This window comes from Phyllobates terribilis, unplaced genomic scaffold (genome assembly GCF_046119375.1).
Source record: "Phyllobates terribilis strain yellow unplaced genomic scaffold, ASM4611937v1 Scaffold_5__5_contigs__length_657084704, whole genome shotgun sequence".
NCBI classification, from domain to species: Eukaryota; Metazoa; Chordata; class Amphibia; order Anura; family Dendrobatidae; genus Phyllobates; species Phyllobates terribilis.
Genome location: NW_027362765.1, coordinates 371666959 through 371683137, shown reverse-complemented (window position 1 = coordinate 371683137; position 16179 = coordinate 371666959). Strand labels below are relative to the sequence as shown.

The following is a 16179-nucleotide window of genomic DNA, read 5'->3' as shown; positions in this document are numbered from 1 at the left end:
CCATGATTGTTCTGCCTAAGCAGGGGCGTGTTTTATGCTAATTTGTTTGCAAAGAACTACACTCATGATCTTTTGGGGGCGTTTCCATGCAGAACAGGGGAGGAGCTTGAAAAGTCGAGAGATGGGGACCCAAATGTGCAACTGATGAGACTCAATTTATAAGTTTACATACTAAAGTTTTAGGCAGGTGTGGAAAAAATGCTGCCAGGTAAGAATATTTTTCAAAACAAGTGTTAATAAAAATAAACTATTTAGTAACAAAATGCAAAGTGAACGAACAAAAGAGAAATGCAATTTCCATCAATAGCTGGTGATTGTGCTTTACCTTCATCAATTCTTATTGGTGCTCTTCTACTTGTACACAGTTTTCCTGTTTATGAAGGAACTCAGCAGGAGATTGTTCCAAACATCTAGGAGACCTAACCCCAGATCTTCTGTGTATGAGGCTCATGCAGATCCTTTGGTCTCTTCATGGATCTCAGACAGACAAGATGATGTAAGATCAAGGCTCTGTGGGGCCGGATCGTCACTTCCAAGACTCCTTAATCTTTTTTCATGTTACAGGTCAAACACAATGGTAAGACTGAGCACAGCAATAAGACACAAGGTAGTTATACTGCATCAGCAAGGTTTCTCCAAGGAAAAGAAAAATTCACCATAGACTGGGGTTTCAAGATGTGCTGTTCAAGCTATTTTGAAGAACCACCCAGAAATGGTCATAGTTGAGGACCATACATGCAGCGGTCGGCCAAGGAAATTTAGTGCAGCAAAAGAAAGACATCATGTTAATTCCAATCGAAATCAGAAGATGTCCAGCAGTGCCATCAGCTCAGAACTGGCAGCAACCAGTGGGACCGAGCTACACCCATCAACCGTTCAGAGAAGTCTGGCCAGAAGTCGTCTTCATGGAAGAATTGCGTCCAAACACCAAACCTTCTACATGGAAACAAGGCCGAGAAACTCAATTATGCACAAAAACATAGGATCCGGGGTGCAGAAAAATGTCAGCAAGTCTCTGGACTGAGGAGCAAACTGTGAAATATTTGGTTGTAACAGAAGCAGTTTGTTCAAGGAGGACCGGAGAGCGGCACTGCAGGAGCTGTGGAGGGTAAGGTAAGTCTGGGGCTGCATTTCAGCAAATGGAGTTGGAGATTTGGTCAAGATTAACGGTGTCATCAACTCTGAGAAATCCAGGCAGATACTTATCCATCACAAAATACCATCAGGAGGCATCTGATTGGCTCCAAATTCATTCTGCTGCCAGACAATGATCCCCAACATCCAGCCAATGTCATAGAGAACAATGAATCCTGGAGGTGATGATCCGACCCCAAATCCCTGATCTCACATCATCCAGTCTGTCTGGGATCCATGAAGAGACAGAAGGATCCGCACAAGCCTCATACACAGAAGATCTGGGGTCAGTTCTCCAAGATGTTTGGAACAAACTCCTGCCGAGATCCTTCATAACCTGTCTACAAGTGACGAGAACAAGTGACGGAGGCGACGGTCCGTCACCAGATACTGATGACGGAGGCGACGGTCCGTCACCAGATACTGATGACGGAGGCGACGGTCCGTCACCAGATACTGATGACGGAGGAGACGGTCCGTCACCAGATACTGATGACGGAGGAGACGGTCCGTCACCAGATACTGATGACGGAGGCGACGGTCCGTCACCAGATACTGATGACGGAGGCGACGGTCCGTCACCAGATACTGATGACGGAGGCGACGGTCCGTCACCAGATAATGATGACGGAGGCGACGGTCCGTCACCAGATAATGATGACGGAGGCGACGGTCCGTCACCAGATAATGATGACGGAGGCGACGGTCCGTCACCAGATAATGATGACGGAGGCGACGGTCCGTCACCAGATACTGATGACGGAGGCGACGGTCCGTCACCAGATACTGATGACGGAGGCGACGGTCCGTCACCAGATACTGATGACGGAGGTTATTAATCTCTCTATTTTGGGAAGCTTCTTACTTGGCACCATTTTTTTTCCACACCTGCCTAATAGCTATTCCCCTATAGTACTGGGCAAAAGTATTTGCATTTACTGAGGAACTTTTGATGGCAGGAAAGTGTGATTACAGACAATTCCTTTAATATGAGAGTGATACAATATGGAGATGATCCAGACCCTAGGGAAACAGCTGAAAATAACGAATCACTACAGGGGAGATGTAGAGTTATGGCAGTCAATGTCTTACATGGAGCGGGAGACTCCCATATGAAACCTCTAAGCCCTAACGGACTGTGAACAGGGGTCTTCTTCCTGATAGGACGCCCCCTTTAACCGTAACAATTAGAGCGCAAATAGTTACAAAGAGATGACTAATTACCCTCTTGCTCACCACCAGGTGGTGTTAAGGATGGAATTTCTCCAACTTTGCCCAAAAACGCACGTATGCCGGGGGCCGTGGAGTTATCCTGGGAGCCGGCAGAAATATTCTTGGGGTCTCCTTCTTCAGCTGCTTTGAACGGGTTCACCTTAGGTTTAGGGGGCACCACCGGAGCAAATTTTTTGGGCTGGTTGTAAAAAGACGGGGTGGAAATGTTGATGGTGAAAGAGGAGGTCATCCGGGTGGCGGGAGCGGCTGGGTCCATCTTGACGTCTTTGATAGGAGAGAGAAGGGCAGAGATGTTACACAATGCGACACATATACAGAACCATAAAGATATAAACAGGCGCTCGGGAGCAGATGTAGCAGAGACATGTCAGTCACTGAGCAGGTTTACTTGCAGTCCTATGTAATGGAATAAGATCACACCTATGGTGGCAGATGACAAACTCAGCTCTGCAGCATCTGGACGGGATTTTTCTTTTTACTGTTTTGTGTGGAGTAAAATATGGTTTTACAGAAGAAGCAGCCAGGTCCCCACAGACGTTCATCGTTCATCATCTGCTGCTTGCGCTTCAATTGCAATAACCCTTTAATTTCCATTTGACACAAAAGAAATTCTGCCTCCGCGATCATTACAAACAACATGGCTGCCGCCGCTCAATATTACAGCACAGCAAAGGTTAACAAAAAGAAAAAAAAAAAGCAATGGAGTGTAATCAAACTCTCGCTATGATCCAATCCTGCAGAACAGATCCCTGCCAGCTCAAGGTTGAACGCCGCCGCTCAATATTACAGCACAGCAAAGGTTAACAAAAAGAAAAAAAAAAGCAATGGAGTGTAATCTAACTCTCGCTATGATCCAATCCTGCAGAACAGATCCCTGCCAGCTCAAGGTTGAACGCCTTCTCCGCCTGTCTCTCTCTCTGCGTCTGTCTCTCTTTGTTTCCATGGAAATACTCCCGGGGGTTCCTGCACAGATCAGCATATAAAGCATGGCGCCTGTCATGGAGGATCGGCGGGGCAGAGAGAGGAGAGAAATACCAGGTCCTGGGGTACAAATGGCTGGGATGAAAGGGTTTGCTACATGGCACATAACTGCACATAAGGGGCAGTGCGGGGGTCCGCCCCACCACTGCTACTACTACTACTGTGCGTGCGGGGGGGCCGCCCCACCACTACTACTGCGCGTGCGGGGGTCCGCCCCACCACCGCTGCCACTACTACTGCGCGTGCGGTGGGGCAGCCCCACCACTCCTACTACTACTGCGCGTGCGGGGGCAACCCCACCACTCCTACTACTACTGCGCGTGCGGGGGCCGCCCCACCACTCCTACTACTACTGCGCGTGCGGGGGCCGCCCCACCACTCCTACTACTACTGCGCGTGCGGGGGCCGCCCCACCACTCCTACTACTACTGCGCGTGCGGGGGCCGCCCCACCACTCCTACTACTACTGCGCGTGCGGGGGCCTCCCCACCACTCCTACTACTACTGCGCGTGCGGGGGCCGCCCCACCACTCCTACTACTACTGCGCGTGCGGGGGCCGCCCCACCACTCCTACTACTACTGCGCGTGCGGGGGCCGCCCCACCACTCCTACTACTACTGCGCGTGCGGGGGCCGCCCCACCACTCCTACTACTGCGCGAGCGGGGGCCGCCCCACCACTCCTACTACTGCGCGAGCGGGGGCCGCCCCACCACTCCTACTACTGCGCGTGCGGGGGCCGCCCCACCACTCCTACTACTGCGCGTGCGGGGGCCGCCCCACCACTCCTACTACTCCTACGCGTGCGGGGATGCCCCACCACTCCTACTACTACGCGTGCGGGGGCCGTCCCACCACTCCTACTATTACCACCACCACTCCTACTACTACCACTGCTGTGCGTGCGGGGGCCACCCCACCACTCCTGCTACTACTACTGCGCGTGCGTGGGTCCGCCCCACCACTGCTGCCACGTGCGGGGGGCCGCCCCACCACTGTCACTGCTACTGCCACGTGCGGGGGGCCGCCCCACCACTGTCACTGCTACTGCCGCGTGCGGGGGCCGCCCCACCACTGCCACTGCTACTGCCGCGTGCGGGGGCCGCCCCCACCACTGCTACTGCCGCGTGCGGGGGCCGCCCCCACCACTACTACTGCCGCGTGCGGGGGCCGCCCCCACCACTACTGCTGCCGCGTGCGGGGGCCGCCCCCACCACTACTACTGCCGCGTGCGGGGGCCGCCCCCACCACTACTACTGCCGCGTGCGGGGGCCGCCCCCACCACTACTACTGCCGCGTGCGGGGGCCGCCCCCACCACTACTACTGCCGCGTGCGGGGGCCGCCCCCACCACTACTACTGCCGCGTGCGGGGGCCGCCCCCACCACTACTACTGCCGCGTGCGGGGGTCGCCCCACCACTACTACGACTGCGCGTGCGGGGGCCGCCCCACCACTACTACGACGACTGCGCGTGCGGGGCAATAGGGTAGAGTCAAGAGGGTGAGACGAGGGTACAATGGCGAGGAGCAGAGGATGAGATTGGGTACAATGGTGTGGAGTAGATGGTGAGATGAGGGTACTACTGCGCGTGGGGCAAAAGGGTAGAGTCACGTAATATATGGTACGATGGTGGTGAGGAGCAGAGGGCGAGACGCGGGTACCGTGGTGGTGAGGAGCAGAGGGCGAGACGCGGGTACCGTGGTGGTGAGGAGCAGAGGGCGAGACGCGGGTACCGTGGTGGTGAGGAGCAGAGGGCGAGACGCGGGTACCGTGGTGGTGAGGAGCAGAGGGCGAGACGCGGGTACCGTGGTGGTGAGGAGCAGAGGGCGAGACGCGGGTACGATGGTGGTGAGGAGCAGAGGGCGAGACGCGGGTACGATGGTGGTGAGGAGCAGAGGGCGAGACGCGGGTACGATGGTGGTGAGGAGCAGAGGGCGAGACGCGGGTACGATGGTGGTGAGGAGCAGAGGGCGAGACGCGGGTACGATGGTGGTGAGGAGCAGAGGGCGAGACGCGGGTACGATGGTGGTGAGGAGCAGAGGGCGAGACGCGGGTACGATGGTGGTGAGGAGCAGAGGGCGAGACGCGGGTACGATGGTGGTGAGGAGCAGAGGGCGAGACGCGGGTACGATGGTGGTGAGGAGCAGAGGGCGAGACGCGGGTACGATGGTGGTGAGGAGCAGAGGGCGAGACGCGGGTACGATGGTGGTGAGGAGCAGAGGGAGAGACGCGGGTACGATGGTGGTGAGGAGCAGAGGGAGAGACGCGGGTACGATGGTGGTGAGGAGCAGAGGGTGGGATCGGGTACAGTGGTGGTGAGGAGCAGAGGGCGAGACGCAGGTACAGTGGTGGTGAGGAGCAGAGGGCGAGACGCGGGTACAGTGGTGGTGAGGAGCAGAGGGTGGGATCGGGTACAGTGGTGGTGAGGAGCAGAGGGCGAGACGCAGGTACAGTGGTGGTGAGGAGCAGAGGGTGAGACGCAGGTACAGTGGTGGTGAGGAGCAGAGGGTGGGATCGGGTACAGTGGTGAGGAGCAGAGGGTGGGATCGGGTACAGTGGTGAGGAGCAGAGGGCGAGACGCGGGTACAGTGGTGGTGAGGAGCAGAGGGTGGGATCGGGTACAGTGGTGGTGAGGAGCAGAGGGCGAGACGCAGGTACAGTGGTGGTGAGGAGCAGAGGGTGGGATCGGGTACAGTGGTGAGGAGCGTATTCGTGTAGTATTATTCAAGCCGTTGTACGATACAAATGTTGCCCCCACGACGACCCTGCACATTTCTTCCTTTTCACTATGGAAACTGGATAATTTGTCCTGAAGAACATCTAAACCGATCAGTAATAAATAAAGTGCAGACCCCAGAGGATCGGGAAGGGGAGGGGGGGGGGGCGACCACTACAGAGCGGCTGGAGGAAAGGCAATGACGAACCATCAATGGGGGGATACATGACAGCACTTATCCAAGGGATGATTTGGGTACAGGGTCCCTCCTTGTGTGTGGGGGGCTATGGGCAGCATGTGTGGGGGGCTCCGGGCAGCTTGTGTGGGGGCCTACTCTGAAGGTGGCTGGTCCTTTCTGGCCATTATCTGCTGGCCTCAGTGTAGGACAAAGGCCAGAAGTGTCTGCACATTTGCTTGTGATTACTGTGGAGGCAACAGACCCTGGAGCGGAGGTTTTATGACAGGAATGAGGCCATAAAGTAGATCAGCAAAGTGTCTGACAAGTCCTGGGCTCCAGGAATGCAGGAGCCGGGCAGCTGGGGGCCAGGGGTTACAGGGCTGGGGGCCACAGGTCAGGGATGAGGTAACCAGTAGCCTGATGTCTGAGGGCAGGAATGAGGTAACTGTGGGGGAGGCCTCAGGATGTGGAGGGATGAGGTGAGCAATGGCTCAGGATTGTAGGAGAGGAGGAGGTGGGCCTGCGCCCTGGACCCCAACCCCAGCCCCCAGCCCAGCTGGGAGTCATTAACCAGCATTACACTGCAGAGCTGGGGGGTAAGAGACAGCCCTGTACAAAAGAGACTGCTGACACCGACATGAGACCTGCATGTACATGGTGACCTGGGGGTAAGAGAGACAGCTTCACATGCAGAGGAAAGAGACAGTCCTGTACAGATGGAGCAAAAGAAACCTGTGAGGGTAAGAGACCCCAATACTATGCATTAAAGGGACAGTCCTATACTCGGGGTTATAAGACATGGTCCGGTATAGCGAGACAAAGTGGTGACCTGGGGTAAGACTGCCCCACTAGTGTACAATAAGAGATAGTCCACTAGAGAGAAGACTGGGAATAACCTGTGCACGATGAGACAGTCCTCTACATAGAGGACATACTATGAATCAAAAGAGAAAGCCCAGCACTCTAGATATATGAAGAGACAGATGCCTTCACTGTGCATAATTAAAAAGAGACAGCCTATCACCATATCCAAAGGCAGGAATAGAGAGTGTCCTGTACAAGAGACAGGGGGAAGTGAGTCCATTGTAGGGTGTGGATCCACAGGGGAGAAGACAGCAGGTCAGCGCTCAGTGTATGGCAGAGGTGAGAAGAGACAGCCCTGATCTCAAGGAAAGAGACAGTTCTCACAATAAATACATATGATCCCTGTAAAAACACATTTTATGTGACTGCAACAAAATGAAGATACAATGTATCAAGTGTAAGAAGGAGCAGAGATCTGGCAAAGAGACGGTTCAGAGACAGCCTCTAACAATAGACCTCCAGAGACAGGAGGAGAGGAGACAGCCACAGCAGCACAAAGGCAGAGAGACATCTCCAGGAGAGGCAGCTCCTGCCCCGGTCATCCCCTCCAGCCCAGCTGTGGCCCCTACACACCCAGCAGAGCCCCCCCACACCACTGCAGCCCAGAGACAGCCACACACAGAGACAGACTGGGATCTACACCCTCAACACACACTGAATGCCTCTTACCTCTGAATAGCAGAGACTGACTGCCAGCACACAGTGAGAGACAGCCAGAGACCGCCTGAGACTGCCCAGGGGGAGTGGAGAAGGCGAGGCCTCAGATGACTGAGAGTGTGTCACACTATCGGTATGTGCAATGTGCTCACTCTGATCTCTGGGTGCATGGCTGTCTACCTGAGCATAGCTGTCTCTTGCATGCATGTTTATAGCTGTCTACCTGAGCATGGCTGTCTCTTGCTGCATTAATGTTTATAGCTGTCTACCTGAGCATGGCTGTCTCCTGCTGCATGCATGTTTATAGCTGTCTACCTGAGCATGGCTGTCTCTTGCTGCATTCGTGTTTGTGGCTGTCTCCTGCTGCATGCATGTTTATAGCTGTCTACCTGAGCATGGCTGTCTCTTGCTGCATTCGTGTTTGTAGCTGTCTACCTGAGCATGGCTGTCTCTTGCTGCATTCGTGTTTGTGGCTGTCTACCTGAGCATGGCTGTCTCTTGCTGCATTCGTGTTTGTGGCTGTCTACCTGAGCATGGCTGTCTCTTGCCGTATTCGTGTTTGTGACTGTCTACTTGAGCATGACTGTCTCTTGCTGCTTGCATGTTTATAGCTGTCTACCTGAGCATGGCAGTCTCATGCTGCATGCATGTTTATAGCTGTCTACCTGAGCATAGCTGTCTCTTGCTGCATGCATGTTTATAGCTGTCTACCTGAGCATGGCAGTCTCTTGCTGCATGCATGTTTGTGGCTGCCTACTTGAGCATGACTGTCTCTAGGTACTTGCACGTTTATAGTTGTAAAAAATTGGGACTGTCTCTTGGTGAATGTTTGTTTATAGCTGTCTCATGTGTGACTGTCTCTTCATGCTTGTATGTCACGTATCTCTAGTTGAGCGTGTCTCTTGTGCATGCATATTTATGACCACGTGAACATTACTGTGTGTATGGTGCCTGCATGTTTATGACTGTCTACCTGAGTGTGAATGTCTCTTAGAGCATGCATATTTAAAACGGTCTCTGAGGCTCAGCTGTCTACGTAAGAAAGTCTCGTTTTACATACATTTGCCATGAATATCGGCAGTAATTTAGTAAAAAGATGACATGACCCGGGTCACAGTGACATGTATCCGTCCGTTGTGTGACCCGCTGCATCCTATCCATCATGTGCTGCCGTCCACCATCAGTGGTTTTATCCCAATAATCCATAATTGTCTCAAAAGGAAAAGAAAAAGCCGCCACAGTGGGGCGCTATGCTAAGAAAGGGGGGTGAATGATATATGGAGAAGATCTGGGTAAAAATCAGAGAAATCCTCTTTAGAAACACATTTCTGGGCCAGATTGACCCCGTAATGTAAGAGCAGGTCCCATCACATCTGTACCCCCGTCCATGGCTGTCTGTCATGTTTCCAAAAAAACAAGGTTCAGATGTCTCTAGCAGAGGCAATGCCATCATGTGGCAAACGGAGTCCAAAATATGAAGCTTGGGCCTCCTTTTCGGCAATGTTTCTCTTTTTTTCCTGGACACAATAAAAGGATGGACAAAGAAAGAAAGCTGTGGGTCCATATTTTGGACTCCTTTTGCCTCATTGAAGTCACTATTGGGGGCAGGTCTCAATCCTGTTTTTGGGGGATTTCATATGGAAACAGCCATGTACGGGAACACAGACTTAATGTGAACTCCGCCTTGAGCAGGTTCTGCTCTGCCCCGAAACGCGTTATTACTGGACATACTAGACTATTATGGGGCAGTCAGTCGGCTGCATAAATCGGGCCAAGACTGGAACACAATGCACGGACTGGCCGGCGGCTCTCCCGACCCAAGCGTGACAGATGCGTAGAAATATATGACGCTGTCATGCTCAGGTCAGAAAACCCGCTGGCCCATCCGTGCATTGCATTCCAATTTTGGTCCAATCTATACGGCTGTCTGACTGCGTCCTTAACGATTCTAGAATCTCATAAACTGAAGGAGGGGCCAGTCTGTTACTATTGAAAATGTTGTATGTTGCCTCTTCTATTTTCAGGAGTGCACCGCTCCTCTGCCTCCCATTTTCCGGGTTGCCGGGGGACAGTGCGCTCCCAATGCTTACAGTTTGCACCAGTTGCATTGCTGCGCCTTCAGCCTAAAGTTTGTGCTCTAAGATGCTGCAATCTGAGGCAGCTTTACTTTTGCGGCATCGGAAGAGCGCAGCGGAGTTAAGGCTGGCCAGAATGCAGCGATCTGGCCAGCTTTAGAGCGGCGCTTACAAGCTTTATATCAAAGAGCTTGTAAGCGCTGTGCTCGTTGCCTAGAAGTCTAGCCACCACTGATAGTCTGTAGAGGTGGACGGTAAGCTAGGTAACGAACTTCGAACTATAGAATTAAAAATCGCTCCAATCTTGGAAACGGAGAGGATCTTTAATAAGTGATAAATTGCATGGTTCCTTGTTTTTATAAGCACTTTACATCCATTTAGGAAGATGAGACAATAGGTATTGGCGATAAGTAAATTTATCAGCTGTCTGGATATTTCCATCACCCCCAATATATAATCTTTATATAATCTTTGGGAATATACGGCCTTCTTCATTAGACCCCCACATGCTCCTTCCGGTGCTGCTTTTCTTTCTTCCCTTCCTTGGACGACGATGCATATGATATGACACACGTTCCACAGCAGATTGTGGCGGATTTCTGTGTCGTATGAAACTTCTAGAACTTTACATAATATACATTACACCATGGAAGCTTCTGTAGAGACAATGTATCAATCCATATCCTGCATACAATGTATCAATCCATATCCTGCATACAATGTATCAATCCTTATCCTGCATACAATGTATCAATCCTTATCCTGCATACAATGTATCAATCTGTATCCTGCATACAATGTATCAATCTGTATCCTGCATACAATGTATCAATCTGTATCCTGCATACAATGTATCAATCCGTATCCTGCATACAATGTCTCAATCCGTATCCTGCATACAATGTATCAATCCGTATCCTGCATACAATGTATCAATCCGTATCCTGCATACAATGTATCAATCCTTATCCTGCATACAATGTATCAATCCTTATCCTGCATACAATGTATCAATCCGTATCCTGCATACAATGTCTCAATCCGTATCCTGCATACAATGTATCAATCCGTATCCTGCATACAATGTATCAATCCATATCCTGCATACAATGTATCAATCCTTATCCTGCATACAATGTATCAATCTGTATCCTGCATACAATGTCTCAATCCGTATCCTGCATACAATGTCTCAATCCGTATCCTGCATACAATGTCTCAATCCGTATCCTGCATACAATGTCTCAATCCGTATCCTGCATACAATGTCTCAATCTGTATCCTGTATTCATTGTTTATTTCTCAATCCGTAATATGTCCACATTCTGCAGATTTACTGATGACCGCTGCAGTTTTATTGCTGAGTGCTGACACTTTGTGACTGTCTCTTTGTGCTGAGGTTTTCCTTGCAGTCTCCTAGACGTCTCATGGTGACCTCACTCCGACAGTTCTCTTTGCCCATAAAAGGAAGGAACCCAAAACCAGGAAATAAGGAGTGGACCTGCCAGGATCCCCCTCCCCTGACACATGTAAGTGTAATGCTACATCACAGGCTGCCTGCCCCTGCTGATCACACATTCCTGTGTCATCATCCACCAGTGCCCCCCACCTCTGCATTACTAGGAGCAACTGGCCGCCCACACCCCACTGCTGAACCTGCACTTTCTTACTGCACTCACTGACTGTGTCTGGATCTGGGAAAGCTGGGTGACAACCAGCATGGCTGACCTCTAACCTGGTGACATGACCCGACACTGCAGCATGACCCAACAGCCTGTGGCTAGCAGTGCATGCTGGGAGTGGTAGTCTCACAACAGCTGGCGTGTGGAAGGTTGCTGCCCCCCCTGTTCTACACTTTCAAGTTCTGGGTTTAGCCAAAATGTATTTCTCAATATGACCTGTGTTACATTTCCAACAGGGGTCCGAGACCCCAAACGGTTGGATTTCCTTTTATATACATGCTTTACATATATTACTCAGAGACCTGGGAAAGCTGGGTTGGATGGGCAACTTTGTTACTGGGGGTGAAAAATTACTAATAGAGACATGCTTAGTGTCCAGATCTGGATGAATGGGACCCCCGGGGTGTGACCGTGTCTCCCACAATGGGTCGGATAATCTCCCTGTGAGATATCAATCAGATCTCTTTGGCCTCAATATCCGCTGGATGCATCACGCCCTGATAACACACTCTAATATCCAGTCGGTGGCCAGACACTCCTATATAGACACAATAATGAGTAACCTCCGCCGCAGTCATCGGCCCCCACGCCTGCTGCTCACTGTACATTTCCTAGAATTCCCCATCCTGAATAATATCAGTCTGAACAGGCACAAAGATAAGTCACCGGGAGCCGCCGCTCACGTCTTGTGTTGACCTCTCTGTACGGTGGCATAAACATGGCGAGAGGGTTCTACCACCGTCTCCTCTTCAATGTCCTCCTCCAGCACCGATGATATATTTCTATGTATCCATGTAAGGCCTCATTTAGAAGTATGGGTTCGATCCGTGTTTCTCTTTGATAGACCGGTATCCGAGCTGTTCACATGTCCGTGTATTTCTATGTGTGCCAGTCCGTGCACTGCGGTCCGATCTCGGCCCGATTTCTACCGTCGTCTGACTGCGCCCTATGTCTGTATGTATTGTGTGTGGTTGTTGCGTGTTTATGCCGACGTACGGTGCGATCAGAAGCGTGTGAGTGTAATATTGTGTATATGTTGTATACTGCACAGAATTTAGTAAAACTACAGATGGAATTGTCTTGTGAGCAACTTGCTCCCAGCTTTTTTCTTTCTTTCATAGCACATTTTATACCCTGCTCAAAAAAATAAAGGGAACACTGAAATAAGACATCCTAGATCTGAATGAATGAAATCTTCTCATTGAATACTTTGTTCTGTACAAAGTTGAATGTGCTGACAACAAAATCACACAAAAATCATCAATGGAAATCACATTTATTAACCAATGGAGGCCTGGATTTGGAGTCACCCCCAAAATTAAAGTGGAAAAACACACTACAGGCAGATCCAACTTTGATGTAATGTCCTTAAAACAAGTCAAAATGAGTCTCAGTAGTGTGTGTGGCCTCCACGTGCCTGTATGACCTCCCTACAACGCCTGGGCATGCTCCTGATGAGGCTGAGTATTGTGTGTGGCCTCCACGTGTCTGTATGACCTCCCTACAACGCCTGGGCATGCTCCTGATGAGGTTCAGTATTGTGTGTGGCCTCCACGTGGCTGTATGACCTCCCTACAACGCCTGGGCATGCTCCTGATGAGGCTCAGTATTGTGTGTGGCCTCCACGTGCCTGTATGACCTCCCTACACCGCCTGGGCATGCTCCTGATGAGTCTCAGTATTGTGTGTGGCCTCCACGTGCCTGTATGACCTCCCTACAACGCCTGGGCATGCTCCTGATGAGGTTGCGGATGGTCTCCTGTGGGATCTCCTCCCAGACCTGGACTAAAGCATCCGCCAACTCCTGGACAGTCTGTGGTGCAACGTGACGTTGGTGGATGGAGCGAGACATGATGTCCCAGATGTGCTCAGTCGGATTCAGGTCTGGGGAACGGGCGGGCCAGTCCATAGCTTCAATGCCTTCATCTTGCAGGAACTGCTGACACACTCCAGCCACATGAGGTCTGGCATTGTCCTGCATTAGGAGGAACCCAGGGCCAACCGCACCAGCATATGGTCTCACAAGGGGTCTGAGGATCTCCTCTCGGTACCTAATGGCAGTCAGGCTACCTCTGGCGAGCACATGGAGGGCTGTGCGGCCCTCCAAAGAAATGCCACCCCACACCATTACTGACCCACTGCCAAACCGGTCATGCTGAAGGATATTGCAGGCAGCAGATCACTCTCCACGGCGTCTCCAGACTCTGTCACGTCTGTCACATGTGCTCAGTGTGAACCTGCTTTCATCTGTGAAGAGCACAGGGCGCAAGTGGCGACTTTGCCAATCCTGGTTTTCTGTGGCAAATGCCAAGCGTCCTGCACGGTGTTGGGCTGTGAGCACAACCCCCATCTGTGGACGTCGGCCCTCGTACCACCCTCATTGAGTCGGTTTCTAACCATTTGTGCAGACACATGCACATTTGTGGCCTGCTGGAGGTCATTTTGCAGGGCTCTGGCAGTGCTCCTCCTGTTCCTCCTTGCACAAAGGCGGAGGTAGAGGTCCTGCTGCTGGGTTGTTGCCCTCCTATGGCCCCCTCCACGTCTCCTGGTGTACTGGCCTGTCTCCTGGTAGAGCCTCCAGCCTCTGGACACTACCCTGACAGACGCAGCAAACCTTCTTGCCACAGCTTGCATTGATGTGCCATCCTGGATGAGCTGCACTACCTGAGCAACTTCTGTGGGTTGTAGAATCCGTCTCATGCTACCACGAGTGTGAAAGCACAACCAACATTCAAAAGTGACCAAAACATCAGCCAGAAAGCATTGGTATTGAGATGTGGTCTGTGGTCCCCACCTGCAGAACCACTCCTTTATTGAGGGTGTCTTGATGATTGCCAATAATTTCCATCTATTGTCTATTCCATTTGCACAACAGCATGTGAAATTGATTGTCAATCAGTGTCGCTTCCTAAGTGGACAGTTTGATTTCACCGGAGTTTGATTTACTCCGCGCTAACATTGAATATATGACATATGAACTGCATCACTGCTGTATGGAATATAATTATAAAAATGAAGGTACTTTGCATACTTTGGCCAATTCATATGAGCCCATCAACCACGGCAGGGTGACCTTTCTATGATGGGACCCTACACCTAATATTTATCACAAATGCCTCTCTATAAGCTTCAAATTTAATGGGCAGGAAGGATCCAGCATTAATTAAAAACACACTCGGGCTGATGGAAGGAGCGCAGTCAGAAAGGAGGCAGTCACAACCTCCAATAGTAAACTGACAAAAACTGACCAGCACCTCTGAACAGAACCAAACCATATATATGTAAATGCTGCTGTTCTCCTGAATCCAACGTTGTCTCTCTTTTGTTCCTGAGATATGGCCTCCTCTTTCCTCTATATAAATCTAGTCTTGTTAGTCAAGTGTGTGTGGTTCTCTAGAAGATGCTCCTGGAACACTTGGTCCATTCCCGTCTCCTCTGCTATCTCTCAGATAACTCTCTTCTTGACCCTTTACAATCTGGTTTCCGCTCTTTACATTCTACTAAAACTGCCCTCACTAAAGTCTCTAATGATCTACTAACAGCTAAATCTAATGGTCACTGCTCCCTGCTGATTCTCCTGGATCTCTCTGCAGCATTCGACACTGTGGATCACCAGCTCCTCTTCACTATGCTCCGTTCTATCGGCCTCACGGACACCTCGCTCTCCTGGTTCTCCTCCTACCTCTATGACCGCTCCTTCACTGTATCTTTTGCCGGCTCCTCTTCCTCTCCTCATCCCCTTACTATCGGGGTCTGCAGGGCTCAGTCCTAGGCCCCCTCCTCTTCTCCTTGTATACTCCCCCTTTTGGACAAACCATCAGCAGATTTGACTTCCAGTATCATCTCTATGCTGACGACACCCAATTATACACCTCTTCCCCTGACATCACCCCCACTCTAATACAACATACCAGTGATTGTCTGTCCGCTGTCTCTAACATCATGTCCTCCCTCTATCTGAAACTGAATCTCTCCAAAACTGAACTCCTTATTTTTCCTACCTATACCTGACTTTTCAATTTCCTTGGGTGACGCCACCATAACTCCCACTCTGTACGCCTGCTGTCTTGGAGTCATATTTGACACACAACTTACCTTTATTCCCCATATTCAATCACTCACTCCCTCATGTCACCTGCACCTTAAAAACATCTCCAGAATCCGACCTTTTCTCACCTTTTGAAACTGATAAAACTCTTCCTGTCACTCTCATTCACTCTCGTCTGGACTACTGCAACTCTCTTCTGATCAGTCTCCCTCTAAACAATCTCTCTCCTCTGCAATCCATTCTGAATGCGGCAGCCAGGGTCGTATTGCTATCCAGCCACTTCACTCACGCCTCTACCCTGTGACAGCATAGGCGGATTATAATGAGGGCAATACGGGCGACCGCCCGGGGCCCCGAGCCGGCAGGGGGCCCGCGGCTCCAGGCGGGGTGTCTAATGCCGGATTGCCCTCATTATATGTGCGGGCCGTCGCGGCACATAGCGGTAGCAGTGGCGGGAGGGGGGGGCCCGGACCGCTCCCCCAGCAGCGGCCGCCGCTACTTCTTCATCGGCCGGGCCAGCACTGCAGCAGTTAACTTCCCTGTGCTGGCCCGGCCGCGTCACTGCTAGGAGATATGGTCCTGTACGCGGCTGTGTCTCCTAGCTGTGACGTC

The 16179-nt window shown here is 51.4% G+C and overlaps 1 protein-coding gene across 2 annotated transcripts in view; it reads right to left on the bottom strand.

Moving 5' to 3' along the window:
• ZYX (zyxin) overlaps positions 1-7918 on the bottom strand; it is a 40274-nt gene extending 32356 nt beyond the window's left edge. For both annotated transcript variants that reach the window (XM_073684779.1, XM_073684780.1), the window contains exons 1-2: positions 7776-7918; positions 2359-2631 (exon numbers count right to left, since the gene is read on the bottom strand). In XM_073684779.1, the coding sequence (XP_073540880.1) occupies positions 2359-2623 (265 nt within the window). In that variant the 5' untranslated portion in view covers positions 2624-2631; positions 7776-7918. The remainder of the gene's footprint in view (positions 1-2358; positions 2632-7775) is intronic.
• Between the last annotated feature and the right edge of the window lie 8261 nt (positions 7919-16179).